General features: G+C 35.5%; 2 protein-coding genes across 3 annotated transcripts in view; one reads left to right on the plus strand and one right to left on the minus strand.

The window, feature by feature from the left end:
• Window positions 1-480: 480 nt before the first annotated feature.
• On the minus strand, window positions 481-6153 carry LOC106177687 (high mobility group-T protein). The gene is made up of 6 exons (XM_013560533.2): window positions 5967-6153; window positions 4926-5095; window positions 4396-4506; window positions 3831-3963; window positions 3006-3109; window positions 481-2645 (listed from the first exon to the last, which is right to left on the minus strand). The coding sequence occupies exons 1-6, from the start codon at window positions 5968-5970 to the stop codon at window positions 2523-2525; spliced, it is 645 nt and encodes a 214-aa protein (XP_013415987.1). The 5' UTR covers window positions 5971-6153; the 3' UTR covers window positions 481-2522.
• A 152-nt stretch (window positions 6154-6305) lies between these two features.
• The window catches only part of LOC106154771 (uncharacterized), a 112678-nt gene continuing 103410 nt past the window's right edge, over window positions 6306-15573 (plus strand). Inside the window, exons 1-2 of one of the 2 annotated variants that reach the window (XM_087015679.1) lie at window positions 6343-6464; window positions 14096-14139. The gene's annotated coding sequence lies outside the window, so the exon portion shown is untranslated. Of the gene's footprint in view, window positions 6465-14095; window positions 14140-15573 lie in introns of both variants that reach the window. The other variant, XM_087015678.1, reaches the window with a different exon arrangement.

Consider the following 15573-nt stretch of genomic DNA (forward strand, 5'->3'; position numbering starts at 1 on the left):
ACACTTAATTTTGTTTTACCCTATGTCAACTTCCCCCTTTATTCTTTCATTAAAAATTACTGAATCCATGCAGATTTTCCAGAATATTTATGGATGTTGTCCTATCAAAAGACAAAACATCTTACCAGCTTTTGTCACTGATGGCTTTAGTGTCTGATCTTGTTCTTTACTTCAAGCTTTGTATATAATAAACTCACATAAGAATTGACACTATGGGCACATTCCCATAGATTTTAGATCGATCTATCCCCGATAATCCGGCTTAAATGTTTGTCCCGCCTACTACAAGCTGTAAGGGGGTAATTGACTTTAGTGCCCGCGCGGCTGACAACTATTTAGCATGAACTCCCAGGGAGTTAGGTCAATCTAGTTGGATTGATCTAATCTCTGGGAATGGGGGTCTACGTATACGCATGTAACAATTACATACAAAATCCTTTACAGTTCAAACAACTGAAATGATCAAAGAACAAGTTCAAGTTACACGAGATATAAAACCTTTATTTTTCTATCGCTTCAAATACAAGTCAGAAGCTTTCTACAAGACAATTCAGAATTTTGTTTACAATTTTAACTAAAACATGACAATTTAAAGCTGACAAATCTTGTATGCTTTTAAGAGATTTCTAAATTTTGAGTAAACATTCTTTTTTGTGTACATACAAATCCTGAATGATATATTATCTTGGTCAATATTTTTTTAACCAACAGTACAATAGCAGTTCTTATATCCATCATATCAGGTGGAGGGTTGCCTCAAAAACTGGCCTCAACATTGAAAAAAAATTCAATTTAAAAACACTGTCTGTACACAATAGCACAATCTCTACAAATAATGACATAATTGTGACCACATTATTTTAAAAATAAAAATTAAAAACATCCATTTTTTAAAGTTGTAATGGTTTTGTTCAGTGAAAGAGAAGATATGTCAGCAATTCAAGACAAAAAGTTAGCAATATTTTTTTCTAATCAACAAAGAGCAATTGATGTCCTATTTCTTTCCCTAAAGCTGGCACTGGTACAGATTGCACAGACAATTCTTAAATTTTAAAGCATTACACCACTCCACATTTAAAGTGTACATTCAATTTTGTAAATTCTAAAGGGGGAAAAAATCTGGAAAGGGTGCTCTGCAATGGACAGTGACAAAAGTATATTTCATAAGTATCCCTGAGCAGATATGTATGTTCATGGACAAGCAACCATATCATCCTCTACAAGTATTACATTCCAGCAAAAATCAACAAAAATTCTCACAAGTCTGGTTTTATGATTCATGACATTTAATTTTCTTGCCAGTTTTAGTTTTCAAAATAATACAATCACTGTTGATTTTAAACAGCAATATTTTTTTCAATCTTGCTTGCAGAAAACCATGCACACTTATTTAAAAGGCAGTATACAGGATTGACATTATTACAAATCTCTCCTCTTTAACTTTCAAAGATTTGTACTTATTCCAAAGATACCCCAAACTTGGTTAAAGCAATGAAACTGGCACCGTTCTGAAATTGCATTTTTAAGCAAAGCAAATATTGCCTTGTGAATGCAAGTAACAGTTCACACAGTCCAAAAAACAAATTAATATGGTGGTTCTGAGGTTTGACCCTGCTGTATTTGATGAGCAGAAGGTTGCACGACGTTTTTGTTGACGTAGAAGTTTCTTCTGCTCCAAAATCCTGTATACTGTCTCTTGAAAGAGAATGACATTTTGTTCAAAAAGATTTTGGGGTTTCACATGCAATAACAGCAATTAAAAAAAAAAAAAAAAAAAAAAAAAAAAAAAAAAAAACATCCATTTGTGGAAAAATTATCCAGATTCAATGTTCAGATGACAAAAAAAGTTGAATAAGTAGATTAGAAAATTGAGGTCACATGACTAATCAAATAATAATAAAAATGAATATATATGTATAAGTATGCACACTACAAACATGTACTTTTTTTTTTACAGAATTCAGACTCCTGGGACTACAACCAGTGTTCTCCAGCATCTTCTTTTACATTATCCATATGTAGTGGCCCACACAGTAGACCATATGACCCTGGTTAAGGATAAGTCTGACTACAGCATCTACTTGGAATGACCACCTGCTGTGGATACATCCAGATACATAATAACACTACAGACTGGAGAGCTCTATTCCACTGCAGTTTGCACTTCCAAGATATTTTATTTTTCAATCTGCAGACTAGATAAGGTGGCTACTTCATAAGTCACTAGTTAAGCTCCAGAGTCAATCAGCTTTTCTTCACTCTCTCTAACACAATTAAGTAGCTGAACTGTCCAGGTTCACCGTGTTATGCTGTGAGCTTTTCCCAGTTTTCCATTTCTAGAAAACTTACCATCATTCCCATGGTGTATAGGTTCCAATGACTCCCATTTTCAATTCACGTCCTCACAAACCTTATCATTTTTTAATTCTGGAGAAAGAAGTCGTAGCTCATGACCAGATCAAAATAAATGCACGTTGTTTCAGATCTTTCCACCTACTCTACTATAAAAAAAGTTATTTGATTTATTCGTCGTCTTCATCGTCGTCGTCATCATCATCCTCTTCAAAATCATCTTCTGCGTCTTCAGGCGGACTCGCTGCAGCCCCTCCATTTGCTTCTCCTTGTCTGTTAGCCATCTTACTTTTCTGAAAATCAATAAAACATTTCATGAATAACAAAATAGAGAAGTAATACCAAAATCAAATGATTTGAAATACTAAAATATCTACGAAATTTCTATTGTTGCTTTTCTCAGTACCTTTTATCAAAATGACATCACTCAAATGGATGAAGTTTTCAAAACCCCTACCAACACACCTGATAAGGGAGGTGTGTGTATGTGCGTGCACACTTGTAGGGTGGGGGGCAGGGGTTAAGTGTTATGAAAGAGGAAGACTGTTCTTCTGCTGTTTATTTTTAAGGAAAATTGTTATGTTTCTGATCATAATATTAAATGTTGCAGGAGCAATCTTTCTCTCCCTGACATAACATCTATGCCCTCTTACCCTGTAAGCTGTCATGGTCTTTTCGTATTCATCCCTCTTCTTCTGTGCCTCCTCTTCGTAAGGCCTCTTAGCCTCTGCGTCCATGGCATTCCAGGCTTTTCCAGCTGTGAAGTTTAAAGCAGCACATAATTAGATGAGGTAAGGTTGAAAATTTACTCCCAGTCTTGACGGATCTCTTCAATATTGAAATATTTTCAACTCCAGCAAAAATGGTGGGAGAGGGGTGACATTGCTGTTAAAGGTTGTGGCACCTAGGACTCTTAGAGTACTTATTAAATAGCCCTCAAAAAGGTCACATGCTGACAAGCCTTATGAGCCAATCACGGTTCTAAGAGGATAACTAAGTAAATAAAGTTTTTTTTCCCAAAAAAAATCTCCGCTCTCTGCAGTTAACTGCCCAGACCTCTCTGAGGAGCACACAACCCAAGCTGTGCCATCTGTTGTTCTCAGAAGTATCGCCCACCATCACCAGCAATATTATGACCCAGTGTTTAATCCTTGCTTCAGGTATATACAAAAACAGTTTTGAATATACCACCCATTACATAACACTGGGATATCTCTTGTTACAGTAAAATGGCATTATATTTGGTAAATCAATGGATTCTTTTTATGGTCAGCAGTACTGACATGGACAAGGATGAGTTACAATAATGATATCATCAGAAATTGTGCAAACTTACTTGAATACTAGGACTCCATTGCCTATATAACATCAAATCTCTTGGTTACAAAAAGGCTGTCATCCAATGACAATTATTATGCTCCCGTTGTTACAACTATTCATCTATTCCAAGTACACCTTAACTCTTCCTACAAACTCACCTTCTTGGATTATAGCTTTATGCCCTAGGTCCTTTCCTTTCATCTTCGTCCTGAAGTCCCCCAGGAACAGAAAGTACCCTGACTGAGGTCTCTTGGGCTGATTGGGGTCTTTTGGCTTTCTGTACATGTTCATCTAAAAGAAAAAAATTAATTAAGAGATTTTTTTCTGAATCTGGGGACTTCAATGTGATGGTGAGTGACCCAGTGCACAGTAATATCAGGGCAAAAGCTCTTGGCAATTGTGTCCAAATTCTTCAAATTACCAAGATATACTGCCACAGCTCCTTTTGCTCTGTTAATATAAAGTTTTGGGAAAAAAGAGCCGGTCAAAACTGAAATAGGGAGACCAAAATAGTAGGTTATCTGGCCAATTACCTCCTCTGATCATATATATATATATATATATATATATATATAGAGAGAGAGAGAGAGAGAGAGAGAGAGAGAGAGAGAGAGAGAGAGAGAGAGAGAGAGAGAGAGAGAGAGAGAGAGAGAGAGAGAGAGAGAGAGAGAGAGAGAGATTAACAGCTTTTCCTTGTCTCCAAACCATTCACCCAATACCCACCTCTCTGTCATATCTCTTCCTGTCATCATCTGACAGTGCTTCAAAGGGTTTCTTTTCTGAGGCAGAGAGTTCCCTCCATTGTTTAGACACCTCTTTTGTGAATGCACCAACCTACAAGACAGATATGGGCTTAAAAAAACTTAAATAAAATAATAGATCTGTATGAATGCAAATATGTCATTTGAAAATAGTAATATACAACAACAGACAACAGAAATGTTATAGAGTTACAAAACATAAAATTAACTGAAATCTATCTCCTTTGTATTTCTACATTTTTCATTATATCTTTCTGAGACTGGAAAAGGTCCCAAATTATTCAACTGGTTATCCCGTGCAATAGTCTTTCTCTATAATTTTATCTTTAATTGCTTAACACAGGAGCAGCTTTCATTTTTAAACTATTTCAAACATAAGCCTTAACATGTTTTAATGGAAATAAATAGTTAGATAAAAAGTTTATAATTCACAGCTACTCTAAGTTACTAGGGATATAAGTATTTTAAGGTAAAAATGCCTCGTGATCTCACATTAGACACATGTTTGCCCTCCTGTTTAAACTGTTCTCTCATCTTTGCCAGGTAGTAGAAGTAAGCAGTGGTTGGGCGCTTGGGAGCCATGGGATCCTTCTTCTTTCTCCTCCTCGTGGGCTTACCCTGTGCATCAAGCTTAGTTCGACCTCGATTTCTCACTATGCCATCTGAAATAATAATAATTGTAAAAAAAATAATTAAAAATAATAATAATAATATATTATGAGACTGGTTTCACTAAGCATGAAATTAGTACTTAATAGGCCCAAATTTAGGACAACAGAATTTTGAATTTCACAGTATCATTTTTGGTGTATGCAAAGCAATGATTTAAAAACAAAGGTGAATCTAACAAAAACATCTAAAACAGTAAATACAACTGTACACGACAAGTATACAACAATAAAATTAATGTTCTTCAATCCGAATGCCCAGCACATTGGCTAATGCATATCCCATTTTTAATTAAAGAAATGCCACTGCCAAGAAACGATTTGTTTGTTGTCCTGTGGGACTTTAACATCTGGAGACTGGAGACTTTATCATCAAAACAACTACTGCAATTAAAAATCTTATCTAGAACAATCAACCCAATGTTTGCAATAAACAATCATTTAGGATTACCAAAACATCTCATAAAAATAAAAACAATTCTGTGCACTCTATTACAACATGCAGTTATATTGGTAAGACAATATCACCAATCAATATCAAACAAAGTCCCTGCACTTTAACTTGAATGCCCTGTTTTGTTGGGACAAGGTCTTTTAATTTTTTAGTAGGTTAATTGAGATTTACACTACAAATCATAAATTTTGCAGAGCCGCTGTTGCTATACAGTGCATACACGTGAACATATTCATTCCGGGTAGATAAAGGGTTTCTCTGGTGTGTCAATTGATGTAACAAAGACTTTTGATAAATCGGTTTTACCGTTTCCTTTGTCCCCCAGAGAAAAGACATGGCGGGAATGGACATTCGGGACCCCAGTTTAAACGTAACTTTTAAACAAATGCCTTGATCGTTACACTGACTTACCCATTCTGCAGAAGCACCGATAATCAACAACCTAAAAGGTGTTTGGATCAGATATCTGCCTTTCCTATTCCTTCTTTACCGTCCCTTAAATGTGTAGCTATATTCACTCAACTTTTTGATTTAGACTAACAAGCTCTAGTCACGTGACCTGCAGAAGCCGCTACCGAGGCACGCATAATCGAGCTAGCAGAAATTTCGATTCATAAAAGCAATCAGTTTGGCAACAAATTAAAATTTAAACCAATATCTCATCAAAACACCAATTTTCTGACTTATTGCTTTATTCTTTGGACTTCGGCGACTTAACAGCTCCGTTTTAACGATCAAATGTTATTTGAGTTTGATTGATGTTGCCTTAAGCGGAAATGCTTCTCGCGCACGCGCTGTTTACCGGAACTTCGATTGAAATGGAGGTCGTTGACGGGAAAGTTTGAAAATATTATTAAACAAGATGTTTTCATTGAAAGAAAAAGACTCTCCCTATCACTGGTTTCTATGGTGAGTACTACGAGAAGTATGTTCTAGCTCTTAGGTTTGAATGTTTCGTTCTTATTTCAATGGGAATCATTAGAAATCATTAAAATTCCCCGTCGAAATAATTAGGTCACGCATATTTTTCAAAACAATCATCGCCATTCAACCATTGAAATTAGTACAATAATGATAGGAACGACACTGCCATAGATACCAAGAAGCCAAATAAAATGAAGCCGACATCAGAATATTTGCATTTAATTTTCAAATGAGCCCATATACATAAAAAACAAAGATCCATTCCCTACATTATTTTAGGCCCACCCTGGACTAGGCTATATAGCGTGTGGGCAGTTAATTAAATTACCTGCATCACTGCAAAAGTAGTTGTTATAACTGGGATACCTTTACCCTGTAAATGAATGCATATAGGAAACGTTATCTGGGAGGCGAAAACTGTGGTTTGGTGATTGGATCATAATATTGTAGTGGCCAAACGGGGTTGTCCCAGGGTGCTTTCCCAGAGATTTAGATCGATCTAAAGATTAAGTTTTAGATCGACCCAACTCCCTGGGGGTTCACACTAAATTGCAGTCAGCCGAGCAGGCACCATAGTTAATTACCCCCTTACAGCTTTCAGTAGGCGGGACAGACGCTTAAGCCGGCCAAGCTGACAGTAATCTAGTGAGACTCCCCACAGGGATAGATCGATCTAAAAATCTATGGAAATGGGGTCCCAGCCTCTGATGGCATTCAGAACAAAGTGATCTGTGGACTAACAGGTCAGCAGACTTAGTCTAAATAGACATTGCATGTGAATGAAGCCTTAATATGGCCAACTCACTTAAAAGCAGCACCGGTTAACCCTCTGATGGCCTTTCCTGCCTCCACATGTGCTGTCGCTGCAGGGGCCTTGCAATTAAACCTTGGAGCCAAGATTCAATCTTTAATGGCCCAAGTAGAGGCAGGGAGACCATCAGGGGATGTTTAGCTGCTTTTATGTGGGGTTGCCATATTTAGTCTGAGGATCAGTTAGTCTATGGATCAGCTGTTTTTAATGCGCTCTCAGAAGGTATAGCACTTGCACAGCACTCGCATGGTAACGGGTGTCACAGGTTTGATCCCCAGTCAAGTCAGGTATTTTCTCTCAAATCATTCAATATTAAGTGGTAAGGTTTAAAATTTTAATCCCCCATTGGGTCATCCTAAAGTGCACATGCAATAGAAAAAACAAGTTCAGTCATAAGTAAACACGGGAAACAATTTTTAAGAAAAGAAAAAAAAAAGGTAATTAAATATAAAAGCAAATTATATTGCTAGGTAACTGATATTGATGATCCAACTTAACAAATTGGTACAGCTTGTTTATGTCGTGGCATCAGATTCATTCACCAGCAAGTGCAGTGAAAATCAAATCATGCCAGTTTCTAAAGTTTGATCAGTGATAATATACTAGTAACCTAGTAATATATTTCACTGTACATCATCCTACTTTCACTATCAGTATCAAAAGCCTTGGTGTAATCAATGAATTAAGGAGGTACATGTTTGAGAACTCCTAGGCTATGTCAGCAGATATATACTATAACATGATCATGTATTACCATGGAAAAGAGCTAGACATAGTAAACATCCTTACAGGTAACACCCCCCACCCACCTTGTTCATACTTGGGACTATAGCATGAGCAGTAAGGAACAGCAATATTTCTGTTATCTATATACTTGTTTGAATTAACCAAGCTATTTTATTTGAAGTTTAGCTGTCATTAGATTTTATAAGAAGAATCTGACAGAGTAAAAAATTAAGTCAAAGTAATGATATTCACAGTATAGATTGGGAAAGATAAGTTTTGAAAGCAAGTAGCTTTAAAAACTTATCTTTTCCAACAAGGCTTTCCCCAGAGAGTCATCCGGCCACTGACCTGACAAGATGATCTACATTTTTAAAGACGTCTGGACGACTTACAATATGGAATTATTGGGAAATTATGGTATATTTATAGTTGGACTCCCTATAAAATTACAGATTAACATTTTGGATTCCCTGTACCCAAAATCCTGGGGAAACCCCTGTTTGAAAGATAAAAACATTACCAATGCACATTTTTATGTACAGACACAGATGTGTCTGTACATATTGCCATCACCTGCGTCTGTCGTCGCCGTCGCTGTCGCCGTCGTCGCCGTGCACTTTCCTTGTAAACGTGATAAGTGGAAGACAGTTTTACTTTTTGGCTTTATATTTACAGAGCTGATGAATATTCATAAAATGCAGGTCAAGTTCGAAAAACAGCATGATCGGGCCATTTTTGTAGAAGTTATGCTGTTTTTTCACTTTTCAGCATATATGCAACACTGTAAACACATTTCAACAAAAACCAATAAGCCTGTTGTCATGAAACTCACAGGAAAAATTGATCTTACTAAAACGCAGGTCAAGTTCGAAAATCGGCATGATCGGGCCACTATTTTAGTAGTTATGCTTTTTTTTTCACTTTTCAGCATATATGCAACACTGTAAACACAATATAAGAAAAACAGATAGGCCAATTGTCATTAAACTCACAGGAGTGGTCATTTCTGCTAAAAGGCAGGTTAAGTTCAAAAATCAGCATAATCGGGCCATTATTTTAGAAGTTATGCTGTTTTTTACATTTCCTTAGATTCAATTCTTAGGCATGTTAACAGTTTCATTATTTAATTAATAAGATATGTAAAAGTGTTTTTTTGACATTTCCTGCATCTTTACAACATTGTTAGTTGATTTTGTAAAAATGATTTTAAACTTGTTATTGTATATTGTGTAATAAAGTTACAAAAATGGAAATAAACTCATATCATTGCAGTTTGTCAGACTGAATCATTCACTATGTTCAGAATCTCAGAATGGAAGAAATTGGACATTTAACACTGCTCTATTGATATTTTTCCCATCTCATCAATTTTCTTAGTTGGTCATTTAAAAATTGCAGTAAACTGTTAATTTTGTTTTATGTTAAAAATTGTTAAAAATGGAAATAAACCCATTTCAGAACAGTGCTGTCTTGTTTACATTTTGGCATTTTCAAGTTGTGACTTTGAAGTTCCATGGGCCTGAAGACCTTTGCTAGTCACATTTTCTGAATATCCATGATACTAATATTTTATTATTAAAAATTGATGGTCATTATGCTGTTAAAAATTATGTAATATTGCATCAAAATTTGAAAAAAAACTAATTTGGGCACTGCTCCCATTGTGACCATTTAAGAAAAACCATGTCAATTACTGTTCTCAAACAGTATAGTAAATATATATAAATGTGTCTGTACATATTGCCATCACCTGTGTCTGTCGTCGCCATCATCGCCGACGCCGGCGCCGTGCACTTTCATTGTAAACATGATAAGTGGAAGGCAGTTTTACTTTTGGGCTTTATATTTATAGAGCTGATGAATTTTCATAAAATGCAGGTCAAGTTCGAAAATCAGGATGATCGGGCCATTATTGTAGAAGTTATGCTTTTTTTTCACTTTTCAACATATATGCAACACTGTAAACACATTTCAAGGAAAACCAATAGGCCTGTTGTCATGAAACTCTCAGGAGTAATCGATCTTACTAAAACGCAGGTCAAGTTCGAAAATCGACATGCAGCCTGAGTTGGAAAAGCAGTCTAATTGGCTTCTTTTTCTGGAAGTTATACATTTTCAAAGTGTGAACTTGAACTCCCATGGGCCTGAATCCTTATGCTTGTTACACATTTAACTTACGTTGGTATTACCTGTTGAGCATAATTAAAATTTGATGTTGAATTTGCAGTTTAACATAATGTACTTTTGCATCAGAATTGACAGTAGCCTTTTTTGTAATTTCCTGCTTTTTGTCTGTACATTTGACAGCTTTGCTGCCTTGTCTAACTTGTGCAGGACCATGCATTTCATGAAGACCTTCATTTGCTAGAAAGTTCAATGATTGAACATTCATAGAGCTTTATAATACAACTTAGAGATAATAAATATATTGCATTTATTAAATATGAGAGTGGTGATTGATTTCATGTCCTTTATATAGAATAAACGATTACTGCTGAAAGACTTATTGGGCAGCTGTGGTAAGTGTATTCCCAGTATTATCACTACTAAGAAACACATTTGCCATCTGCAGTGCCCCACTAGAAGAAAAAAAAAAAATTCACTTTCAGTAAAAAGTCCAGTCACTTCAGCTGTGAAGGTTATCTAGAGGTCTGTAGTAATTAAAAACTGCTTCTAGTGATGGCTTTTGATTCTTTTGCTTGTAGACCTTCAAACGGACCATGAGAGAAATCACACCAGATACTACAGCCTGGTATATATCCAATTTACAGTGGGTTCTCATCATTATCATGCATTTTGACAAAGCTAATACAGTGGACAGATGCATTCTGGAGTCCTTTGCCAGTCCATAGCATTGCCGTCAGTGTTATCTTTGCTCCTGGTCTCTCAATGCAGTGGAAAAGATACTAGTAGTTGCATTCTGATGCTCCATACCCATTCAAATCCTTCATTATCAGCACCATTATCCATGATCTGGGCCCTCTTTGATGCTGATGGTGCCAATGCATTGGACAGTGTAATCTCGACTCTTTATCTAGCCAATATACAGTATCATCAATCTGGAGTTCACCTGTGGTCATGTTTTTACTAGCACTGTACTGTGTAAATCCCTCACCATGTATTTTACACCATAGAGTATTTTAGGTAATATCATTGATACTGTGTTCTTTATTGGAATCATTTAAATCTTAAGGCCCTTACCATGGGTAATTGCAATTGAAATGCACATGTAATCTATTGATTCAGACTGCAAAAATCAATTGCGCACAATAATTTCCCATCTCATTGACAGTATATTTATCTGGGTCTTTACAGCAAGATTTGTATTTTCAGCTGACCATTTATTTGAGGTGTCATTGAGGATCAATTTTTACCCCCTTTGGCTCATCTATGAATGGAATTTATGAACTTGTATTATTTATTTACATGTTCTTGTTACTATGCTTAAATGATGAATAAAACATGATATACAGATAATATTTTGAAAAATACATGCTTTTTTTCTTTTCACAATGCACATTGGAATTGCCTACCTTTTCCATGCAGTGCAATTTTTCTGTTTCGTACAATTATAAATTTTGAGAGATTTTTCCATGCAGTACAGTTATAATAAATTCTGCATGGTACAGTTATTAATTTTCAAACATTTTTCCACACAGTTTGATTATTCGGGCAGTACAATTATTTGGAACTTCAGAGTAATGTGCTTAAAGCCATTTGCTCATTTGGTGTTCACCTCAGATTAAGCCAGCACTATATAAGGACAGCTAAGGCTGGTTTGTAGAATATATTCATCAATTCATAGCCCTTGGTCAAAATCCCCTCTTGAGAAATGTCCAGTTTGTACCAATATTCTGTAAATTGTGGACTCAAATCATTTGGAACATGTGTTGTTGTGTTGTGGTTCAATGTCTTGTGTACATCTGTAGGTTTTAGTTATAGATCTGTAGACTCAAAGAGAGAGAAGTACGTTACCAGCAGCCTGCTTTATCAACTTTGAGGATGAGGAAAAAATTCTGTTTGATTGAATTCCGAGATTGAAGATATACTAGTATATGTCTACAGAGGGAAGTGAGGGGAATGTATGGTCTTATTCTTTGTGCAAATCATTGGTTTTAAGATACATTTCTCCAAGAGGCACTGACAAATAGATGAGATATGGATGCATGAATCCATGGCAAGGAATAGAGACTTGTTCACCAAGCTTACTAGTATTTTCTGCAATGAGCTGTTTTTCGTCCTCTGTTGAAAAAACCTGACTAATGAAAGTAAGTACTAGTATATTTATCCTACACCTTAAGAGTTTTTTATTGATGAGTCATGATTCCTGAGTGTGTGATTATAATGTTTGTTCTTTAATGTATTTGGAAGATGAAGACTGTCATTGGAATTATAAGGCAGTGGTGCAGATAATTAATCCTATCATGATTTAAAAAACTCTTTAGAATATTTTTTAAGGTAAATTGCAATTTATCCTGTCACAATAGAAAGCAGGATTAACGTACATTATATAAGGTGACATCTACATGACATGTTCGATGTAATGAATCCAACTTTTAGCAGTTTTTCTCTTATTGGATTTAACAGTAAATCTCTTGTTGCACTGGTTGAGATAAAAAAGTAATTGCTGTGATCACATTTTATATCACTCTCTATTAGAAAGGGACATTTAACATGGAAGAAACCATCAATTATAAATTGGCAATGATTCTCATGCGTGCACAATGGCGAGATAAAACCTGCAATCAATTTTCTCAAGTGGAGAATCCCCGAGTTATCATTTTCTTGTCCTGAACACAAACTTGGTATTTAGAAAGTCGATTTAGATATGTTGGATTGCTCATGAGGCATTTAGGTACATGCCAAAATACATTCCTTTGAGAAGATAAGAAGAGGATGAAGTGAATATCATTACTACCTTCACTCTACTGTGTGGAAATCAGGCCATGTTTTTAATGTGTATAACTGATCTTATTTTGTTAGGATATGTCAGCACACTGTGCATAGTAAGCTTAAGACATTTTACACTTCAAAATAAGACAAAAATAGGAAATTATCGTTAAGACCTATAGAAAAGAATATCCATTTAAAAAAGCAATGACTGTTAAGATATCATTAAAAACATTTATTGATAATAAATATTAATTTTAGAAAAGCAGTGTTGTCAAGAGAGTCACACACAGCAAGTATGCAACAAGTTGCATGTTTGACATTTTGTTTAAAACAATCAATGTTAGGTCATATGCAAAAAGCAATGGTGAATCAATACATGGATGTAACATTGATATTTTTTATTTGGAAAATAAGATCATTGTTGCTGGTAGGTTGGGCTGATTTGGTTCTGAGTGTCTGAGTACAGTGTGATATTTTAGTATTTTTGTGAGGATGTTTCAACTTACAGATTTTAGCATAGATGTTTATGAATTTGTACTTTTTGTAAAGTCAGATGATAGTAAAGATCATGGTGATTTTCATCAAGGGAGCTAAATATTGTGATGATTTATCATTACTGTTATACCTTCAATTCGTTTGCAATATTTCTTGGTTTTGTGATGTATTATTCAAAACGCTTGGTCATTATTGGTCATTTGAGTTTGAGATTGAAATAAGGAATCCAATGAATAAATAGGAATGGCACGAGAAATTTTATGATAAGAAAAGATAATATACTTTGGATGTAAATTAAGACAAATACGTGACTACTACTGCCCACATTTATTGAAAAGGTTTGCTGTAAGATAAGTGATTTGGTTTCAAAGAAAAAGGAGACAGTTGAAATATGGAGTCATGACTACCATCAAGGGAAATATAGAAAGTCACAGCATACTTGGGAAAACTGTGTCATTTTTACGATTGATTAAGTAGTAAATTTATTTGTTCTTCCAATTGCAATTTCTGTCCGCTGTTACATGTGGTATTATCAATTGACTGAGACCTGTCCCAGGTCTCAAAACAATGTGAGATTTTTTTATGAATATCTTCAATTTTAATTTCATTTCAATTTCAGTTTGGAGAATATAAATTGGATTCTAAAAATATACTTAACTCTCTATTCAGAGAAATGTTGTTTTTTTTTCAGAATTTGAAGAATTTTCAAATTACTGGGTAATTCCGGTCGACTGGGTATGTTTTTATGTACAGACACAGATGTGTCTGTACATATTGCCATCACCTGCGTCTGTCGTTGCCGATGCCGTCGCCGATGCCGATGCCGTCGCCGATGCCGTGCACTTTCCTTGTAAACACGATAAGTGGAGGACAGTTTTACTTTTTGGCTTTATATTTACAGAGCTGATGAATATTCATAAAACGCAGGTCAAGTTCGAAAATCAGCATGATCAGGCCATTATTGTAGAAGTTATGCTGTTTTTTCTTTTTTCAGCATATATGCAACCCTGTAAACACATTTTAAGGAAAACCGTTAGGCCTGTTGTCATGAAACTCACAGGAGTAATCAATCTTACTAAAACGCAGGTCAAGTTCATAAATCAGCATGATCGGGCCACTATTTTAGTAGTTATCAGTGTTTCCCCTGCACTTAAATGAGCGAGGCGCCCGCCTCGCTGAAATTTGCAAGCGCCTCGCTGAAATTTGTCAAAAGCACCGCCTCGTTGGGCTGAATGGAACGACAAAGTATATTTTCACTCATGCTAACTGAAAATTATATTTATTTCTAAGCAAATATGGCATTTTGTGTTTACATACGTAATCCCATGCTTCTGAGCACTTGATTTAGCAGTAACGGAAGTACGCATGCGCGTATGCCTAAAAATAACAAGCAGTTACTATCTCCCTGTAAGTGCCTCGTTTTCGCAGTTCTGTGAAGTATGAGAGACGCAGCGAAACGAGGCAACTGTTCTTGACACCGTTTAATCACGTGTCAAGAATACACTTTCTCTGTCACTTCATGTTCCGAAATTCAGACTGCCTGTTGTTTGTTTTTATAGTTTACGAATATTCACTGATAAAAAAGGAGCAAATAAAGTGGCCTTCGTTGTTTTTATAAACTTGGAGAAGATTTTCTATTGATTTACGGGTAAGTTTTGTGAAAGCAGTAGCGTTGTAAAACTGGGTCACGTCAGTATTTCGCGTGGAAACCTATGCATTGAATATGAATTCCCATGACCGAATAGAACCATATAAATGAATAAACGAAGAACTAAAATTGATGATAAGTGTGATTTTCATCTCTTTAATTCCGAAGAATTCATTTAACGGTGTTTGAAGTTGTTGATTATAAATTACATCTCAAACTACGTAGGCCTATAACTAGTAGCGGGAGCGACAATTGCGCTGAACGACAATTAAGGGAGAGAACTTTTTGAAGCAGTTTTATATTAGGATGAAGCGCTCCCACACGCAAAGTCAATTGACCAGTTACTTTCAGAAATGTGAAAACGGTAAGAACAACATATTTTATCAACTTTTTGGTCAATTTGAAAATAATTCAATGTAGTAAGCCCTTTTTCTTGTTTCTTGTAAGTATTAACTTTTTTTTTGAAAGTACTAACTTTTTTTTTTCTTGAAAGAGTATGTTCTATAAACTGAAAAGGACTA

This window comes from Lingula anatina, chromosome 6 (genome assembly GCF_051362555.1).
Source record: "Lingula anatina isolate TDL-2025a chromosome 6, LinAna3.0, whole genome shotgun sequence".
Lineage (NCBI taxonomy): Eukaryota > Metazoa > Brachiopoda > Lingulata > Lingulida > Lingulidae > Lingula > Lingula anatina.